The 16,621-nt window shown below is 34.8% G+C and overlaps 1 protein-coding gene across 2 annotated transcripts in view; it reads right to left on the bottom strand.

Moving 5' to 3' along the window:
* Positions 1-10,415, bottom strand: part of grxcr1a (glutaredoxin and cysteine rich domain containing 1 a) — a 17,342-nt gene extending 6,927 nt beyond the window's left edge. For both annotated transcript variants that reach the window (XM_061976748.1, XM_061976749.1), the window contains exon 1: positions 9,790-10,415. In XM_061976748.1, coding sequence (XP_061832732.1) covers positions 9,790-10,173 — 384 coding nt within the window. In that variant the 5' untranslated portion in view covers positions 10,174-10,415. The remainder of the gene's footprint in view (positions 1-9,789) is intronic.
* Positions 10,416-16,621: the final 6,206 nt, after the last annotated feature.

Raw genomic sequence — 16,621 nt, 5'->3', positions numbered from 1 at the left:
AGTTAATGCTGCAAAAAACGTAACAAAGACATGATTTTCAATTTGTACACAACGTGTTTACATTATGTCCAAGAACCTTATAGATGTGGACTCGTTTCCTGAACACTATTTACAGTATTGTTGTTGCTTGTGTGTCGATACGGAGGCTGATTGATCACCTGACACATATTAAATCTGCCTGCAGCTAAAACCAAAACTAATCTCACTTAATCTACAGCCACATTCTTCCTTTCACGCAGCAGCAACAACAAGTTGTCCTTTGTGTGTGTGTGTGTGTGTGTGTGTGTGTGTGTGTGTGTGTGTGTGTGTGTGTGTGTGTGTGTGTGTGTGTGTGTGTGTGTGTGTGTGTGTGTGTGTGTGTGTGTGTGTGTGTGTGTGTGTGTGTGTGTGTGTGTGTGTGTGTGCGCGAGCTAACTAGAAAGCAAAGGGCTGAGAATTCATTAACCTGATTAGTTTTTTCTTGACACACTTAACCAAATGTACCATGAATCTTTAATTCCACGCTGACCTTGTCCTCCAGTGGGAGCTTTTATCCTGCACTTCCCACACAAGGACCCTCAAAATAACACACACACACACACACACTTGAATGGCACCTATCCTGCATATTTGGTCATGCATTATTCATTCAGGAAATGACAACAAATGTCATTTTTAACGTTTTGTGTTTATAGTAGATAAAAACTATACCCGCGGTCTACCTCAAAGATGCAAAAAAAAAAAAAGGTAATCAAATGTCAAATTTCATTAAAACAATTAAAAATTTGTGTTGTTACAAATCGCTAGTAAAGTCGCCACATGCATTCGACTAAATAGTCATTAAGATCTCTGCATTTTGTTGTCATGGTAGCTAAAATGTTTTTTTGTTTTTTTTAAATTGCCAAAATCCTGGTGTCGCGCCGACATCTAGACATGCGCCAAGATTATTACCGTATTTTTTGGACCATAGGTCGCACTGCCGATGAACGGGTCTATTTTCAGACAAAAGGCGCACCGGATTATAGGGCGCATTAAAGCTGTCATGTTATGATTTTTTTTTTTTTAAATGTGAAACACTTCCTTGTGGTCTACATCAGTGTTTTTCAACCTTTTTTTGAGCCAAGGCACATTTTTTGCGTTGAAAAAATGCGGAGGCACACCACCAGCAGAAATCATTAGAAAACGAAACTCAGTTGACAGTAAAAAGTCGTTGTCGCAATTGTTGGATATGACTTTAAAGCATAACCAAGCATGCATCAATATAGCTCTTGTCTCAAAGTAGGTGTACTGTCACCACCTGTCACATCACGCCGTGATTTATTTTGACTTTTTTGCTGTTTTCCTGTGTGTAGTGTTTTAGTTCTTGTCTTGCGCTCCTATTTTGGTGGCTTTTTCTCTTTTTTTGGTATTTTCCTCTAGCAGTTTCATGTCTTCCTTTGAGCGATATTTCCCACATCTACTTTGTTTTAGCATTCAAGAATCATTTCAGTTGTTTTTATCCTTCTTTGTGGGGACATTGTTGATTGTCATGTCATGTTCGGATGTACATTGTGGATGCCGTCTTTGCTCCACAGTAAGTTTTTGCTGTCGTCCAGCATTCTGTTTTTGTTGACTTTGTAGCCAGTCCAGTTTTAGTTTGGTTCTGCATAGCCTTCCCTAAGCTTCAATGCCTTTTCTTAGCGGCACTCGCTTTTTGTTCATTTTTGATTTAAGCATTAGACACCTTTTTACCTGCACACTGTCGTCCGCATATTGTGATCACAACAATACCGACACTCAACAACGGCAGATTATTACTACTGGTTTGCAAAAAATATTTTTAACCCAAACAGGTGAAATTACATATTCCCCCACGGCACACCAGACTGTATCTCACGGCACACTAGTGTGGTTGAAAAACACTGGTCTACATAACATGTAATGGTGGTTCTTTGGTCAAAATGTTGCATAGATGATGTTTTACAGATCATCTTCAAGCCGCTTTCTGACAGTCGCTTCCGGATGTGCCGTTTTGTGGGCGGTCTTATTTACGTGGCTCACCTTCGGCAGTGTCTTCTCCCCGTCATCTTTGTTGTAGCGGTGTAGCGTGCAAGGACGGGTGTGGAAGAAGTGTCAAAAGATGGTGCTAACTGTTTGACGACAGTCAGACTTTACTTCAATCAATAACGGAGCAGCGTCTCCTCATCCGTGGCTCACTAGCGCAACAACAACGGAAATGTCTCCCGTGAAAAACCGTCCGACCGGAACTCTATAATAACTAAAGTTCCTTGGGTGAATAATGTAAACTCACTACACCGGTATGTTTTAGCGCTTTCATGGCGAGTTTACTGACAGATATAAGCAAGAACTTTACACTACTTTATATAAGAAATGGCACAAAAACATTTACTACTAAAACTTTTTGACATATTTTGGAGCGCCGTGTGTAATGTTCTATATTTTCAATGGAGCATTTAAAATGTCGGTGTTGTTTACTTTTAGCGCTTCCATAGCGAGTTTACTGACAGAAATAAGATGACTTTACTCTACTTTATATTAGAAATGGCAACAGCGGAGGATGAATGTCCAATAACAAGAAGATAGAGAAAAAGAATCCTATCGACTACGGCGTCGACAGGCACCACAATGGCGGACTCGCGCAAATTTACGGAGATCCCCAATGCACGTCAGAAGGTAAGAGCAGTTGGTTTTGCATAACAGTACGGAACAAAACGCAATGTCTGCTAATAAGTGCCATTTTAGAAAAACTAGTTTTTAACCAACTTACATCCTCAAGTACGACAGTAAAATAACTACTTTTAACCAACTTAAATTCTTAAGTACGACTTTAAAAAAACTTGTTCTTAACCAACGGAAATTCTAATTAAGTACAACTTTAGAAAAACACATTTTTAACCAAATAATTAAGTACAACTTTAAAATAACTTTTTTTTTAACCAACTTACATTTTTATTAAATACAACTTAAAAACAAGTATTTTTTTTAACCAACTTACATTCCTTTTAAGTACGACTTTAGAAAAAATATTTTTTAACCAACGCACATTCTTAAGTACGACTTTAAAATTACTATTTTTTAACCAACTTACATTTTTATTAAGTACGACTTTAGAGATACTAGTTTTTAACCAACTTACATTCTCAAGTGTGACAGTAAAATAACTACTTTTAACCAACTTAAATTCTTAAGTACAACTTTAGAAAAACTAATTTTTAACCAACTTACATTTTTATTAAGTACGACTTTAGAACAAGTATTTTTTTAACCAACTTACATTCCTTTTTAAGTACGACTTTAGAAAAACTAGTTTTTTACAAAAGTACATTCTTAAGTACGCTTTAAAATGACTATTTTTTAACCAACTTACATTTTTATTAAGTACGACTTTAGAACAATCATTTTTTTAACCAACTTACATTCCTTTTAAGTACGACTTTAGAAAAACTAGTTTTTAACAAAAGTACATTCTTAAGTACGACTTTAAAATGACTGTATTTTAACCAACTTACATTTTTATTAAGTACGACTTTAGAACAAGTATTTTTTTAACCAACTTACATTCCTTTTTAAGTACGACTTTAGAAAAACTAGTTTTTAACCAACTTACATTCTCAAGTACGACAGTAAAATAACTACTTTTAACCAACTTAAATTCTTAAGTACAACTTTAGAAAAACTAATTTTTAACCAACTTACATTTCTTTTAAGTACGACTTTAGAAAAACTAGTTTTTAACCAAAGAACATTCTTAAGTACGACTTTAAAATGACTGGTTTTTAACCAACTTACATTTATATTAAGTGCGACTTCAGAAAAACTAGTTTTAAACCAACTTACATCCTCAAGTACGACAGTAAAATAACTACTTTTAACTAACTTAAATTCTTAAGTACGACTTTAGAAAAACTTGTTCTTAACCAACGGAAATTCTAATTAAGTAAGACTTTAGAAAAACACATCTTTAACCAACGTACATTTTTATTAATTACGACTTTAAAATAACTTTTTTTAACCAACTTACATTTTTATTAAGTACGACTTTAGAGATACTAGTTTTTAATCAACTTACATTCTCAAGTACGACAGTAAAATAACTACTTTTAACCAACTTGAATTCTTAAGAACGACTTTAGAAAAACTTGTTCTTAACCAACGGAAATTCTAATTAAGTACGACTTTAGAAAAATACATTTTTAACCACGTACATTTTTATCAAGTACGACTTTAGAACAAGTATTTTTAAACCAACTTACATTCTTTTTAAGTACGACTTTAGAAAAACTAGTTTTTAACCAAAGTACATTCTTAAGTATGACTTCAAAATGACTATTTATTTAACCAACTTACATTTTTATTAAGCACGACTTTAGAAAAACTAGTTTTTAACCAAAGTACATTCTTAAGTACGACTTTAAAATTACTAGTTTTTAACCAACTTACATTTTTATTAAGTACGACTTTAAAATGACTAGTTTTTAACCAACTTACATTTTTATTAAGTACGACTTTAGAAAAACTAGTTTTTAACCAAATTATTTAGTACGACTTTAAAATAACTTTTTTTTTAACCAACTTACATTTTTATTAAGTACAACTTTAGAACAAGTATTTTTTAACCAACTTACATTCCTTTTAAGTACGACTTTAGAAAAAATATTTTTTAACCAACGCACATTCTTAAGTACGACTTTAAAATTACTATTTTTTAACCAACTTACATTTTTATTAAGTACGACTTTAGAGATACTAGTTTTTAACCAACTTACATTCTCAAGTGTGACAGTAAAATAACTACTTTTAACCAACTTAAATTCTTAAGTACAACTTTAGAAAAACTAATTTTTAACCAACTTACATTTTTATTAAGTACGACTTTAGAACAAGTATTTTTTTAACCAACTTACATTCCTTTTTAAGTACGACTTTAGAAAAACTAGTTTTTTACAAAAGTACATTCTTAAGTACGCTTTAAAATGACTATTTTTTAACCAACTTACATTTTTATTAAGTACGACTTTAGAACAATCATTTTTTAACCAACTTACATTCCTTTTAAGTACGACTTTAGAAAAACTAGTTTTTAACAAAAGTACATTCTTAAGTACGACTTTAAAATGACTGTATTTTAACCAACTTACATTTTTATTAAGTACGACTTTAGAAAAACTAGTTTTTAACCAACTTACATTCTCAAGTACGACAGTAAAATAACTACTTTTAACCAACTTAAATTCTTAAGTACAACTTTAGAAAAACTAATTTTTAACCAACTTACATTTCTTTTAAGTACGACTTTAGAAAAACTAGTTTTTAACCAAAGAACATTCTTAAGTACGACTTTAAAATGACTGGTTTTTAACCAACTTACATTTATATTAAGTGCGACTTCAGAAAAACTAGTTTTAAACCAACTTACATTCTCAAGTACGACAGTAAAATAACTACTTTTAACTAACTTAAATTCTTAAGTACGACTTTAGAAAAACTTGTTCTTAACCAACGGAAATTCTAATTAAGTAAGACTTTAGAAAAACACATCTTTAACCAACGTACATTTTTATTAATTACGACTTTAAAATAACTTTTTTTAACCAACTTACATTTTTATTAAGTACGACTTTAGAGATACTAGTTTTTAATCAACTTACATTCTCAAGTACGACAGTAAAATAACTACTTTTAACCAACTTGAATTCTTAAGAACGACTTTAGAAAAACTTGTTCTTAACCAACGGAAATTCTAATTAAGTACGACTTTAGAAAAATACATTTTTAACCACGTACATTTTTATCAAGTACGACTTTAGAACAAGTATTTTTAAACCAACTTACATTCTTTTTAAGTACGACTTTAGAAAAACTAGTTTTTAACCAAAGTACATTCTTAAGTACGACAGTAAAATAACTACTTTTAACCAACTTAAATTTTTAAGTATGATTTTAGAAAAACTTGTTCTTAACCTACAGAAATTATAATTAAGTACGACTTTAGAAAGAAAAGAAAAAATTCACCAATGTACCTTTTTATTAAGTACAACAGTAAAATAACTACTTTTAACTAACTTAAATTCTTAAGTACAACTTTAGAAAAACTAATTTTTAACCAACTTACATTTTTATTAAATACCACTTTAGAACGAGTATTTTTTTAACCAACTTAAATTCCTTTTAAGTACGACTTTAGAAAAACTAGTTTTTAACCAACTTACATTCTCAAGTACGACAGTAAAATAACTACTTTTAACTAACTTAAATTCTTAAGTACAACTTTAGAAAAACTATTTTTTAACCAACATACATTTTTATTAAGTACAACTTTAGAACAAGTATTTTTTAACCAACTTACATTCCTTTTAAGTACGACTTTAGAAAAAGTAGTTTTTAACAAAAGTACATTCTTAAGTACGACTTTAAAATGACTATTTTAAACAACTTGCATTTTTATTAAGTACGACTTTAGAGATACTAGTTTTTAATCAACTTACATTCTCAAGTACGACAGTAAAATAACTACTTTTAACCAACTTGAATTCTTAAGTACGACTTTAGAAAAACTTGTTCTTAACCAACGGAAATTCTAATTAAGTACGACTTTAGAAAAATAAATTTTTAACCACGTACATTTTTATCAAGTACGACTTTAGAACAAGTATTTTTAAACCAACTTACATTCTTTTTAAGTACGACTTTAGAAAAACTAGTTTTTAACCAAAGTACATTCTTAAGTATGACTTCAAAATGACTATTTATTTAACCAACTTACATTTTTATTAAGCACGACTTTAGAAAAACTAGTTTTTAACCAAAGTACATTCTTAAGTACGACTTTAAAATTACTAGTTTTTAACCAACTTACATTTTTATTAAGTACGACTTTAAAATGACTAGTTTTTAACCAACTTACATTTTTATTAAGTACGACTTTAGAAAAACTAGTTTTTAACCAAATTATTTAGTACGACTTTAAAATAACTTTTTTTTAACCAACTTACATTTTTATTAAGTACAACTTTAGAACAAGTATTTTTTAACCAACTTACATTCCTTTTAAGTACAACTTTAGAAAAACTAGTTTTTAACCAAAGTAAATTCTTAAGTACGACTTTAAAATGACTATTTTTTAACCAACTTACATTTTTATTAAGTACGACTTTAGAAAAACTAGTTTTTAACCAACTTACATTCTCAAGTACGACAGTAAAATAACTACTTTTAACCAACTTAAATTCTAAAGTACGACTTTCGAAAAACGTGTTCTTAACCAACGGAAGTTCTAATTAAGTACGACTTTAGAAAAACACATTTTTAACCAACGTACATTTTTATTAAGTACGACTTTAAAATAACTTTTTTTTAAACAACTTACATTTTTATTAAGTACAACTTTAGAACAAGTATTTTTAAACCAACTTACATTCCTTTTAAGTACGACTTTAGAAAAACTAGTTTTTAACCAACTTACATTCTCAAGTGTGACAGTAAAATAACTACTTTAACCATCTTAAGTACGACTTTAGAAAAAAAATGTTTGAACCAACTTACATCCTCAAGTACGACAGAAAAATAACTACTTTTAACCAACTTAAATTCTTAAGTACGACTTTAGAAAAACTTGTTCTAAACCAACGGAAATTCTAATTAAGTACGACTTTAGAAAAACACATTTTTAACCAAGTACGACTTTAAAATAACTTTTTTTTTAACCAACTTACATTTTTATTAAGTACAACTTTAGAACAATTATTTTTTAACCAACTTACATTCCTTTTAAGTACAACTTAAAAAAACGAGTTTTTAACCAAAGTAAATTCTTAAGTACGACTTTAAAATTACTAGTTTTTAACCAACTTACATTTTTATTAAGTACGACTTTAGAAAAACTAGTTTTTAACCAACTTACATCCTCAAGTACGACAGTAGAATAACTACTTTTAACCAACTTAAATTCTTAAGTACGACTTTAAAAAAACTTGTTCTTAACCAACGGAAATTCTAATTAAGTACGACTTTAGAAAAACACATTTTTAACCAAATAATTAAGTACAACTTTAAAATAACTTTTTTTTAAACCAACTTACATTTTTATTAAATACAACTTAAAAACAAGTATTTTTTTTAACCAACTTACATTCCTTTTAAGTACGACTTTAGAAAAAATATTTTTTAACCAACGCACATTCTTAAGTACGACTTTAAAATTACTATTTTTTAACCAACTTACATTTTTATTAAGTACGACTTTAGAGATACTAGTTTTTAACCAACTTACATTCTCAAGTGTGACAGTAAAATAACTACTTTTAACCAACTTAAATTCTTAAGTACAACTTTAGAAAAACTAATTTTTAACCAACTTACATTTTTATTAAGTACGACTTTAGAACAAGTATTTTTTTAACCAACTTACATTCCTTTTTAAGTACGACTTTAGAAAAACTAGTTTTTTACAAAAGTACATTCTTAAGTACGCTTTAAAATGACTATTTTTTAACCAACTTACATTTTTATTAAGTACGACTTTAGAACAATCATTTTTTTAACCAACTTACATTCCTTTTAAGTATGACTTTAGAAAAACTAGTTTTTAACAAAAGTACATTCTTAAGTACGACTTTAAAATGACTGTATTTTAACCAACTTACATTTTTATTAAGTACGACTTTAGAAAAACTAGTTTTTAACCACCTTACAATCTCAAGTACGACAGTAAAATAACTACTTTTAACCAACTTAAATTCTTAAGTATGATTTTAGAAAAACTTGTTCTTAACCTACAGAAATTATAATTAAGTACGACTTTAGAAAGAAAAGAAAAAATTCACCAATGTACCTTTTTATTAAGTACAACAGTAAAATAACTACTTTTAACTAACTTAAATTCTTAAGTACAACTTTAGAAAAACTAATTTTTAACCAACTTACATTTTTATTAAGTACGACTTTAGAACGAGTATTTTTTTAACCAACTTAAATTCCTTTTAAGTACGACTTTAGAAAAACTAGTTTTTAACCAACTTACATTCTCAAGTACGACAGTAAAATAACTACTTTTAACTAACTTAAATTCTTAAGTACAACTTTAGAAAAACTATTTTTTAACCAACATACATTTTTATTAAGTACAACTTTAGAACAAGTATTTTTTAACCAACTTACATTCCTTTTAAGTACGACTTTAGAAAAAGTAGTTTTTAACAAAAGTACATTCTTAAGTACGACTTTAAAATGACTATTTTAAACAACTTGCATTTTTATTAAGTACGACTTTAGAAAAACTATTTTTTAACCAACTTACATTCTCAAGTACGACAGCAAAATAACTACTTTTAACTAACTTAAATTCTTAAGTACATCTTTAGAAAAACTAATTTTTAACCAACTTACATTTGTATTAAGTATGACTTTAGAACAAGTATTTTTTTTAACCAACTTACATTCCTTTTAATTACGACTTTAGAAAAACTACTTTTTAACCAAAGTACATTATTAAGTACAACTTTAAAATGACTATATTTTAACCAACTTACATTTTTATAAAGTACGACTTTAGAAAAACTAGTTTTTAACCAACTTACATTCTCAAGTACGACAGTAAAATAACTATTTTAACCAACTTAAATTCTTAAGTAGCTTAAGTATGATATTAAGTGAGACAATGTCAAATGGAAAACCAAAACAAACCCTGTCTTCTCACCTTTATCCAGATCTGCACCAAAATGCATAGAAATAAGCTGTTGATAGTAAACTACTAGAAAGTCAAGTATGCAAGGTAAAAGTGGTACTGGTGGACTTCCCTGGTGGAGGACTTACTGTGTTCCTGGGCAGGTTCTCAAAGAGCGTCTGACCCGCGCTGACTTTGTGCTTGACCCCCCTCACAGTCCCGTTCTTGCTGAGTATGTTGACCCTCTTGGAGGTGAACGTCCAGTCCTTGGTGGCCCCGGCGTACACCAGCAGCTCGTCGGGCTCGCCCTCGCTGTCGTCCAGCTCGGACCCCAAGTACCCGCCGTCCCCGCTGGTGGACGGCGTGCTGGCGCGCTCCGCGTCCGAGCTGCTGGCGCAGTCCGAGTCCAGGGAGTCGCAGGGCCCCTCGTCCTTGAAGATCTCCTTCAGGACCCGGCCGCTGCTCCCCGAGGCCACGCGGAATCTCACCCGCTTCTGGGGCTTGGCCAGTGCCGCCACCACGGTGCCGTCCATCTGAGAGCCCGGCTGCTGCTCCTCACATGGTGTGGCACAGTTTGGCCGGGCGGGCCCTTCCTCTGTGCGCCATGGACTTAACCGCGTCTTTTAATCCGATCTGGAAGCGGGCGAGAGCCTGAGCTGCCTTCCAGTCACACTCGCACTGCCAGTCAATTATGCATGTCTTGTTGCCACGGCAACCTGGAAGGCGATAGCGGCGTGGCTATGAATTATGCAGCTGACTCGGCAGTTTTCACCAACGCTCGGGCACAAGACTTTTATGGCGCGCTTTTAATAAAACCCGCTCACCAGTTAACCTTTGACCTTTTTACCCAAACCACCTCAAGGAAGTTGACCTCTGCCCGCCCTTGTGACCCACCAACCCAAAAACTATTTTGGAAAAGACTAAAATTACAACCGGGGAAAGTGAAAGTGGGGCGGCAACATCTTTGGACCTTTTTATAATTTAGCACCTGTGTCCAACTTACATTCTTAAGTACCACTTTAAAAGAACTATTTTTTAACCAACTTACATTTTTATTAACTACGACTTTAGAAAAACTATTTTCTAATGAACTTACATTCTTAAGTACGACTTTAAAATAACTTTTTTTTAACCAACATACATTCTTATTAAGTACAAATTTAGAAAAACTTTTTCTTAACCAACTTAAATTCTAATTAAGTACTACTTTAGAAAAACTAGTTTTTAACCAACTTACATTCTCAAGTACGACAGTAAAATAACTATTTTAACCAACTTAAATTCTTAAGTACAAATTTAGAAAAACTTGTTCTTAACCAACTTCAATTCTAATTAACTACAATTTTAGAAAACTTGTTCTTAACCAACTTACATTCCTTTTAAGTACGACTTTAGAAAAAGTAGTTTTTAACCAACGTACATTCTTCAGTACAACTTTAGATAAACTATTTTCTGACTGACTTAAATTCTTAAGTACAACTTTAGAAAAACTTGTTCTTAACAACTTAAATTCTAATTAAAACTTAAAAAAAAATTTTTTTTAAACAATTTAAATTCTTAAGTGCGACTTCAGAAAAACTTGTTCTTAACCAACTTATATTCTAATTAACTAAGACTTTTAAAAAACTAATTTTTAACCAATATAAATTCTTGAATACGACTTTAGAAAAACTTGTTCTTAACCAACTTAAATTCTAATTAAGTACTACTTTAGAAAAACTAGTTTTTAACCAACTTACATTCTCAAGTACGACAGTAAAATAACTACTTTTAACCAACTTAAATTCTCAAGTATGACTTTAGAAAAACGTGTTCTTAACCAACTTACATTCCTTTTATGTACGACTTTAGAAAAAGGAGTTTTTAACCAACGTACATTCTTCAGTACGACCTTAGAAAAACTATTTTCTGACTGACTTACATTCTTAAGTACGACATTAAAATAACTTTTTTTTAACCAACATACATTTTTATTAAGTACGACTTTAGAAAAACATGTTTTTAACCAAATTACATTCACAAGTACAACAGTAAAATACATTTTTTTAACCAACTTAAATTCTTAAGTACGACTTTAGAAAAACTTGTTCTTAACCAACTTAAATTCTAAATAAGTAAGACTTTAAAAAAACAAATTTTTAACCAACTTAAATTCTAATTAAGTAAAACTTAAAAAAAAAAAAAAACTTTTAACCAACTTAAATTCTTAAATACGACTTTAGAAAAACTTGTTCTTAACCAACTTAAATTCTAATTAAGTACTACTTTAGAAAAAGTAGTTTTTAACCAACTTACATTCTCAAGTACGACAGTAAAATAACTATTTTTAACCAACTTGAATTCTTAAATACGACTTTAGAAAAACTAGTTTTTAACCAACTTAAATTCTAATTAAGTACGACTTTTGAAAAACTTGTTCTTAACCAACTTAAATTCTAATTAAGTACAACTTTAGAAAAACTCATTTTTAACCAACTTACATTCTTATTGAGTATGACTTTAGAAAAAGTATTTTTTAACCAATTTACATTCCTTTTAAGTACGACTTTAGAAAAACTAGTTTTTAACCAACTTACATTCTCAAGTACGACAGTAAAATAACTATTTTTAACCCACTTAAATTCTCAAGTATGACTTTAGAAAAACTTGTTCTTAACCAACTTACATTCCTTTTATGTACGACTTTAGAAAAAGGAGTTTTTAACCAACGTACATTCTTCAGTACGACTTTAGAAAAACTATTTTCTGACTGACTTACATTCTTAAGTACAACTTTAAAATAACTTTTTTTAACCATCATACATTTTTATTAAGTACGACTTTAGAAATAACATGTTTTTTTTAAAGGGTTTATTTTTATTTTATTTTTATTTTTTTTATTTTTTTATTTTCTTTCTATTTTTTTTTTTTTTTTTTTTAATTTTTTATTTATTTATTTATTTTTTGTGTGTGTTGTGTATGTATGTGTTTGTGTATATGTGGGCTTATGTATATGTGTGTGGGTGTATTAATGTGTATATATGTGTGGATGTGTATGTTTATATGTATATGCATGCGTGTGGAAATGTGTGTATGTGTATGTATATGTATATGCATATATGTATGTGTGTATGTATGTGTATATGAATGTGTAGGTGTGTGCATGGGTGTGGATGTCCGGTGGCTCAATTGGCCTGGCTGTGGATGAGTTGGGGTAGGTGGGTTGGTGGCCTCGGTGGTAGCCGGGGGTGTGCGTTGTTGTGGTTTACGGGGTCGGTCGCTTTTTTGTTTTGGTTTCGGCGGCCGCGGGTGTTTGCGCTGCGGACGGGCGGTGGTGGTGATGGTTGCTGCGGTGATACCAGCGGTTGGCATCGCTGTGTTGGGTTGGAGTGGTTGGGGGACTGTGGCTGGTGTCTGTGCGCTTGTGGGGTTGTGGAGATGGCTGGCGTTGGCTTGCCGGCTGGTTTGGGGGCTGGCAGGCGGACGGGATGCATTGGCTTCTTCCCCCGTTGGGGGGCTCCTTCCCCTGGCCGGGACTCGTATGGGCACGTTGCTGTGTGGATGGCCGGGATGCGGTGTTTGCATTGGGCGTGGGGGCTGTGCGGTTTCTCTGCGTTTGGTTGCCGGTATGGGCTCTGCAGGGTTGGGTTGGGGCGGGCGGGGGCTGGCTTTGTTTGGCGGGGGGAGGGGCTCGCGTGGCGTCACGTTAAAGTGGTCTGGTGTGGGTCACGGGCTGTGGCGGGGGGTGGCGGCCTCCTGGCCGTAGTTCCTGGTTGTCGGCCGCGTGGACTGGGGGGATGTCCGGGCCCTCTACTCCTCCTACTTATAGCGCACACAGTCACACATATATAGGACTTTGGGGATTGTCCTGCGGGGAGGCATGGCGGGGGGTTGAGGATGCCTCCAATGGGGCTCCAGTCCTCCTTTCTTGTCCCCTGCTCGTCCATCCCTCAATCTTAGCTGCATATTAGACACTTAGGATTTGGGGGGCTTGGTTTGGTTGGGACCCACCATGACCTTGATGTCCCCCAATTTTAATCGCATTATTAGTTCCCACAAGCATACATATCTCACTCACACTACAGTACACACATCAATAGGGACTGGAGGTCGGCTGTAACGGCTGACCTCCTAATTTTAACTACACAGTAGACACTCTGGGGGCCTTGTACACATGCATGGGGGGTTTGGGGTTCGGCGCACCCCTCATTGCCTCGTCGGCCGGCGGGGACTGCGGTCTGGTGGCCTGCCAGGCTTTTATTCATTTATTATTGTTATATATATATTTTTTATTTTTAATGTATTTATTATTTTTATTTTTATTATTACTCATTTTTTTTTTATTTTTTTTTTTAAATTTTATTTTTTATTTTATTTTTTTATTTTATTTTATTTCATTTTTTTTTAATCTTATTATTTATTTGTGTGTGGCGTCGCGCGGGTCTCACTTCCTGTTGGATGGGGTCCGTGCCCGTGTGGCCCGACCTTGCGCTGTGGGGTCTCTGTCGGTGACTTGGTGTGGTGGCGGCGCAGCCCCCGTGTCTGGTCTGGATGCTGTGTCCCGGTTGTTTGGGCGGTGGTGTGTTTGTGCGGGTTTGGGTTGGGGTGGGGGGCCTTTTGGTTGGGGGGGTTGTTGGTGTCTCTTGTTTGCGTGTTGGCGTTCGGGCTGACCGGCGGGCTGGCGCCGGCTGGTCTCCGTGGCCCTGGTGGCGTGTGGTTGCTGGTCGCAGTTTTTCTTTGATCGCTTTGATTTGATTGGCTGGTGCTGGCTGTCTGGGGTTATTGCGGCTGCTGTTTCTGCTGCCGTTTGTTTGTGGTGTGGGCGCCCGTGGCTGCTGGGTCTGGTGCAGGGGTGTGGCTGATGTTGTGACTGGTGGCAGCGCGCGCGCGTGATGGCTGTCGGGGCTGACGAACTGTGTATATGTATGTATATGTGTGTGTATGTATGTATGTTTATATATGTGTATGTGTACATATGTGTATGTATATGTATATATGTGTATGTGTGGGTATGTATACGTGTATGTGTGTATGTGTATGTGTATGTGTGTATGTATGTATGTATATTTCTGGGGGTACGCTCTGGGCCTGCCTGTCAGACGGGGGTCGACGCCTCAGGCTACTGCATCCGAACTGCGTGTCTGGAGCTCCTGGGTCCCGCTGTCCATCCCTTCCGGGTGCCCGTCTTGGTTGGGGCCTGTTGGGCCTAGTCCCTGCGTCTATTGTGGTAGCTTGGTGCTGCAAGGTATTCCGAGGTGCTGCGAGTCGGCCAGTTGCTGGGGTAGTGACCTTGTTTGTCAGCATGTCTGTGATCTTCTTTTAATTCTTTTTTTTTTTAATTAATTAATTAATTAATTAATTTATTTATTTATTTATTTTTTTAAATATATTTTATTAATATTATTTTTTAATTTTTCCCCTCCCTCAGGGGGGGGGCTCGGCGGGGCGGTTGCTGGTTGTTCCATCTCCATCGTTGGGGTCCCTGCGGGTGGGGTGGGTGGTTCCCGTGGCCCTGTGCCTGGGTGGTCCTGCGGCGGCCGGTTTGGGTGGGGTGGCCGGGGGCTGGCCTCGCCGCGCTCTCCGGGGGTGGGGGGTGGGCTCGTGGGGGCCCGGTTGCCGGTGGGGCGGGGGCGGTCTTCCCGTCCGGTTGCGGGGAGTCTCTGGGTCCCTCGGGCGGGGCGTCTCGCCTTTCTGCCCGTGTGGGGTGTGGTCTCTCGCTGGCTTGGGGTCTGGCTGTCCCCTGCTTTTCTCGTGCCCTGTCCTCTGCCGGGTGCGTCTGTCTGCGGCCTGCTGCTGGCCCTTGTGGGCGGTACGGTGGGTCGGGCTCTGGGGTTCCTGTCGCTGGCCGGCTTGGCTGCGTGGGGGCGGTGGTCCCTGGTTCCCTGGGCACCACGCCTCCTGTTTGTGGGTTGGGCTCTCGGGGGTGATGGGGCCGTGCTCTGGCTCCCACGCACTCTGGGAGTCGAATGTATTGTACATGCAAATTCACATATGCTCACATACGTACATAGGTACCTACGCTCCCACATACATACACAAATACAGTACATATTTACCTACCTAATGTTCGTACATCCACACGCACATTCAATATACAAACATACACATACACATACTGTACATATACATTCACTGTACAAACACATATACACATTCTGTACATATACATTCATTGTACAAACACATATACACATTCTGTACATATACAAGTACATATGCATACTTACACTCATGCACATAATCACGTTTCATCAAACATATATTAACGTTGTTGCCCTAGGGTAAACTGGGTGTAACACATGGCACACTGACAAAGCTTAACCTATTGTGACTATAACAATCTACAAGGTTAATGTAGGTTGCTTCTCTTTCTCCCCCTCCATTTTTCTGCATTCTTTCGTATCTCAAGTTATCATTACGTATATGTATTGTTGCATTTAAACAACTGTATTGTTGATAATAAAGGTAAATTATTGGTATTGTTCATTATCAATAGCGTTATTTCTATTGGTATTTGTATTGATCCATTTGTAGTGTAATAATGCTCATTGTCATTTCTGTATTATTTTTTATTTTTCGCTAACTGCTTATTTGCTATTACTTTTACCATCATATTTGTACATGTCATATTTGCTGATGTTGCTCTATTGTTGTTGTTGTTGTTGTTTGCTGTTGTTGTTTTTGTCTCTCTGTCTAATCCCCCTCTTGTCCCCACAATTTCCCCCTCTGTCTTCTTTTTTTTTTCTCTTTCTATCCCCTCCTGCTCCGGCCCGGCTGCACTAAATGATAATATAAATACATTTAATAAAGTCAAATACAAATAAGGCAACAAGAGAAGTATCCTACACTTCTCTTTTGTAAAGTAAATCTGAACAGCCGACATGGGCATCTACATCAACTATATGATTTGCCTGAGAAGCTGGACAGGACATAAAAAAAAAAAAAAAATAAAAAAATAAAAAAAAATAAAAAAAAAAGAAATAACATGTTTTTAACCAACTT

This window comes from Nerophis lumbriciformis, linkage group LG16 (genome assembly GCF_033978685.3).
Source record: "Nerophis lumbriciformis linkage group LG16, RoL_Nlum_v2.1, whole genome shotgun sequence".
Classification (NCBI taxonomy): domain Eukaryota; kingdom Metazoa; phylum Chordata; class Actinopteri; order Syngnathiformes; family Syngnathidae; genus Nerophis; species Nerophis lumbriciformis.
Note: the sequence above shows the minus strand (reverse complement) of the source record. Positions and strands in the feature narration are given on the sequence as shown.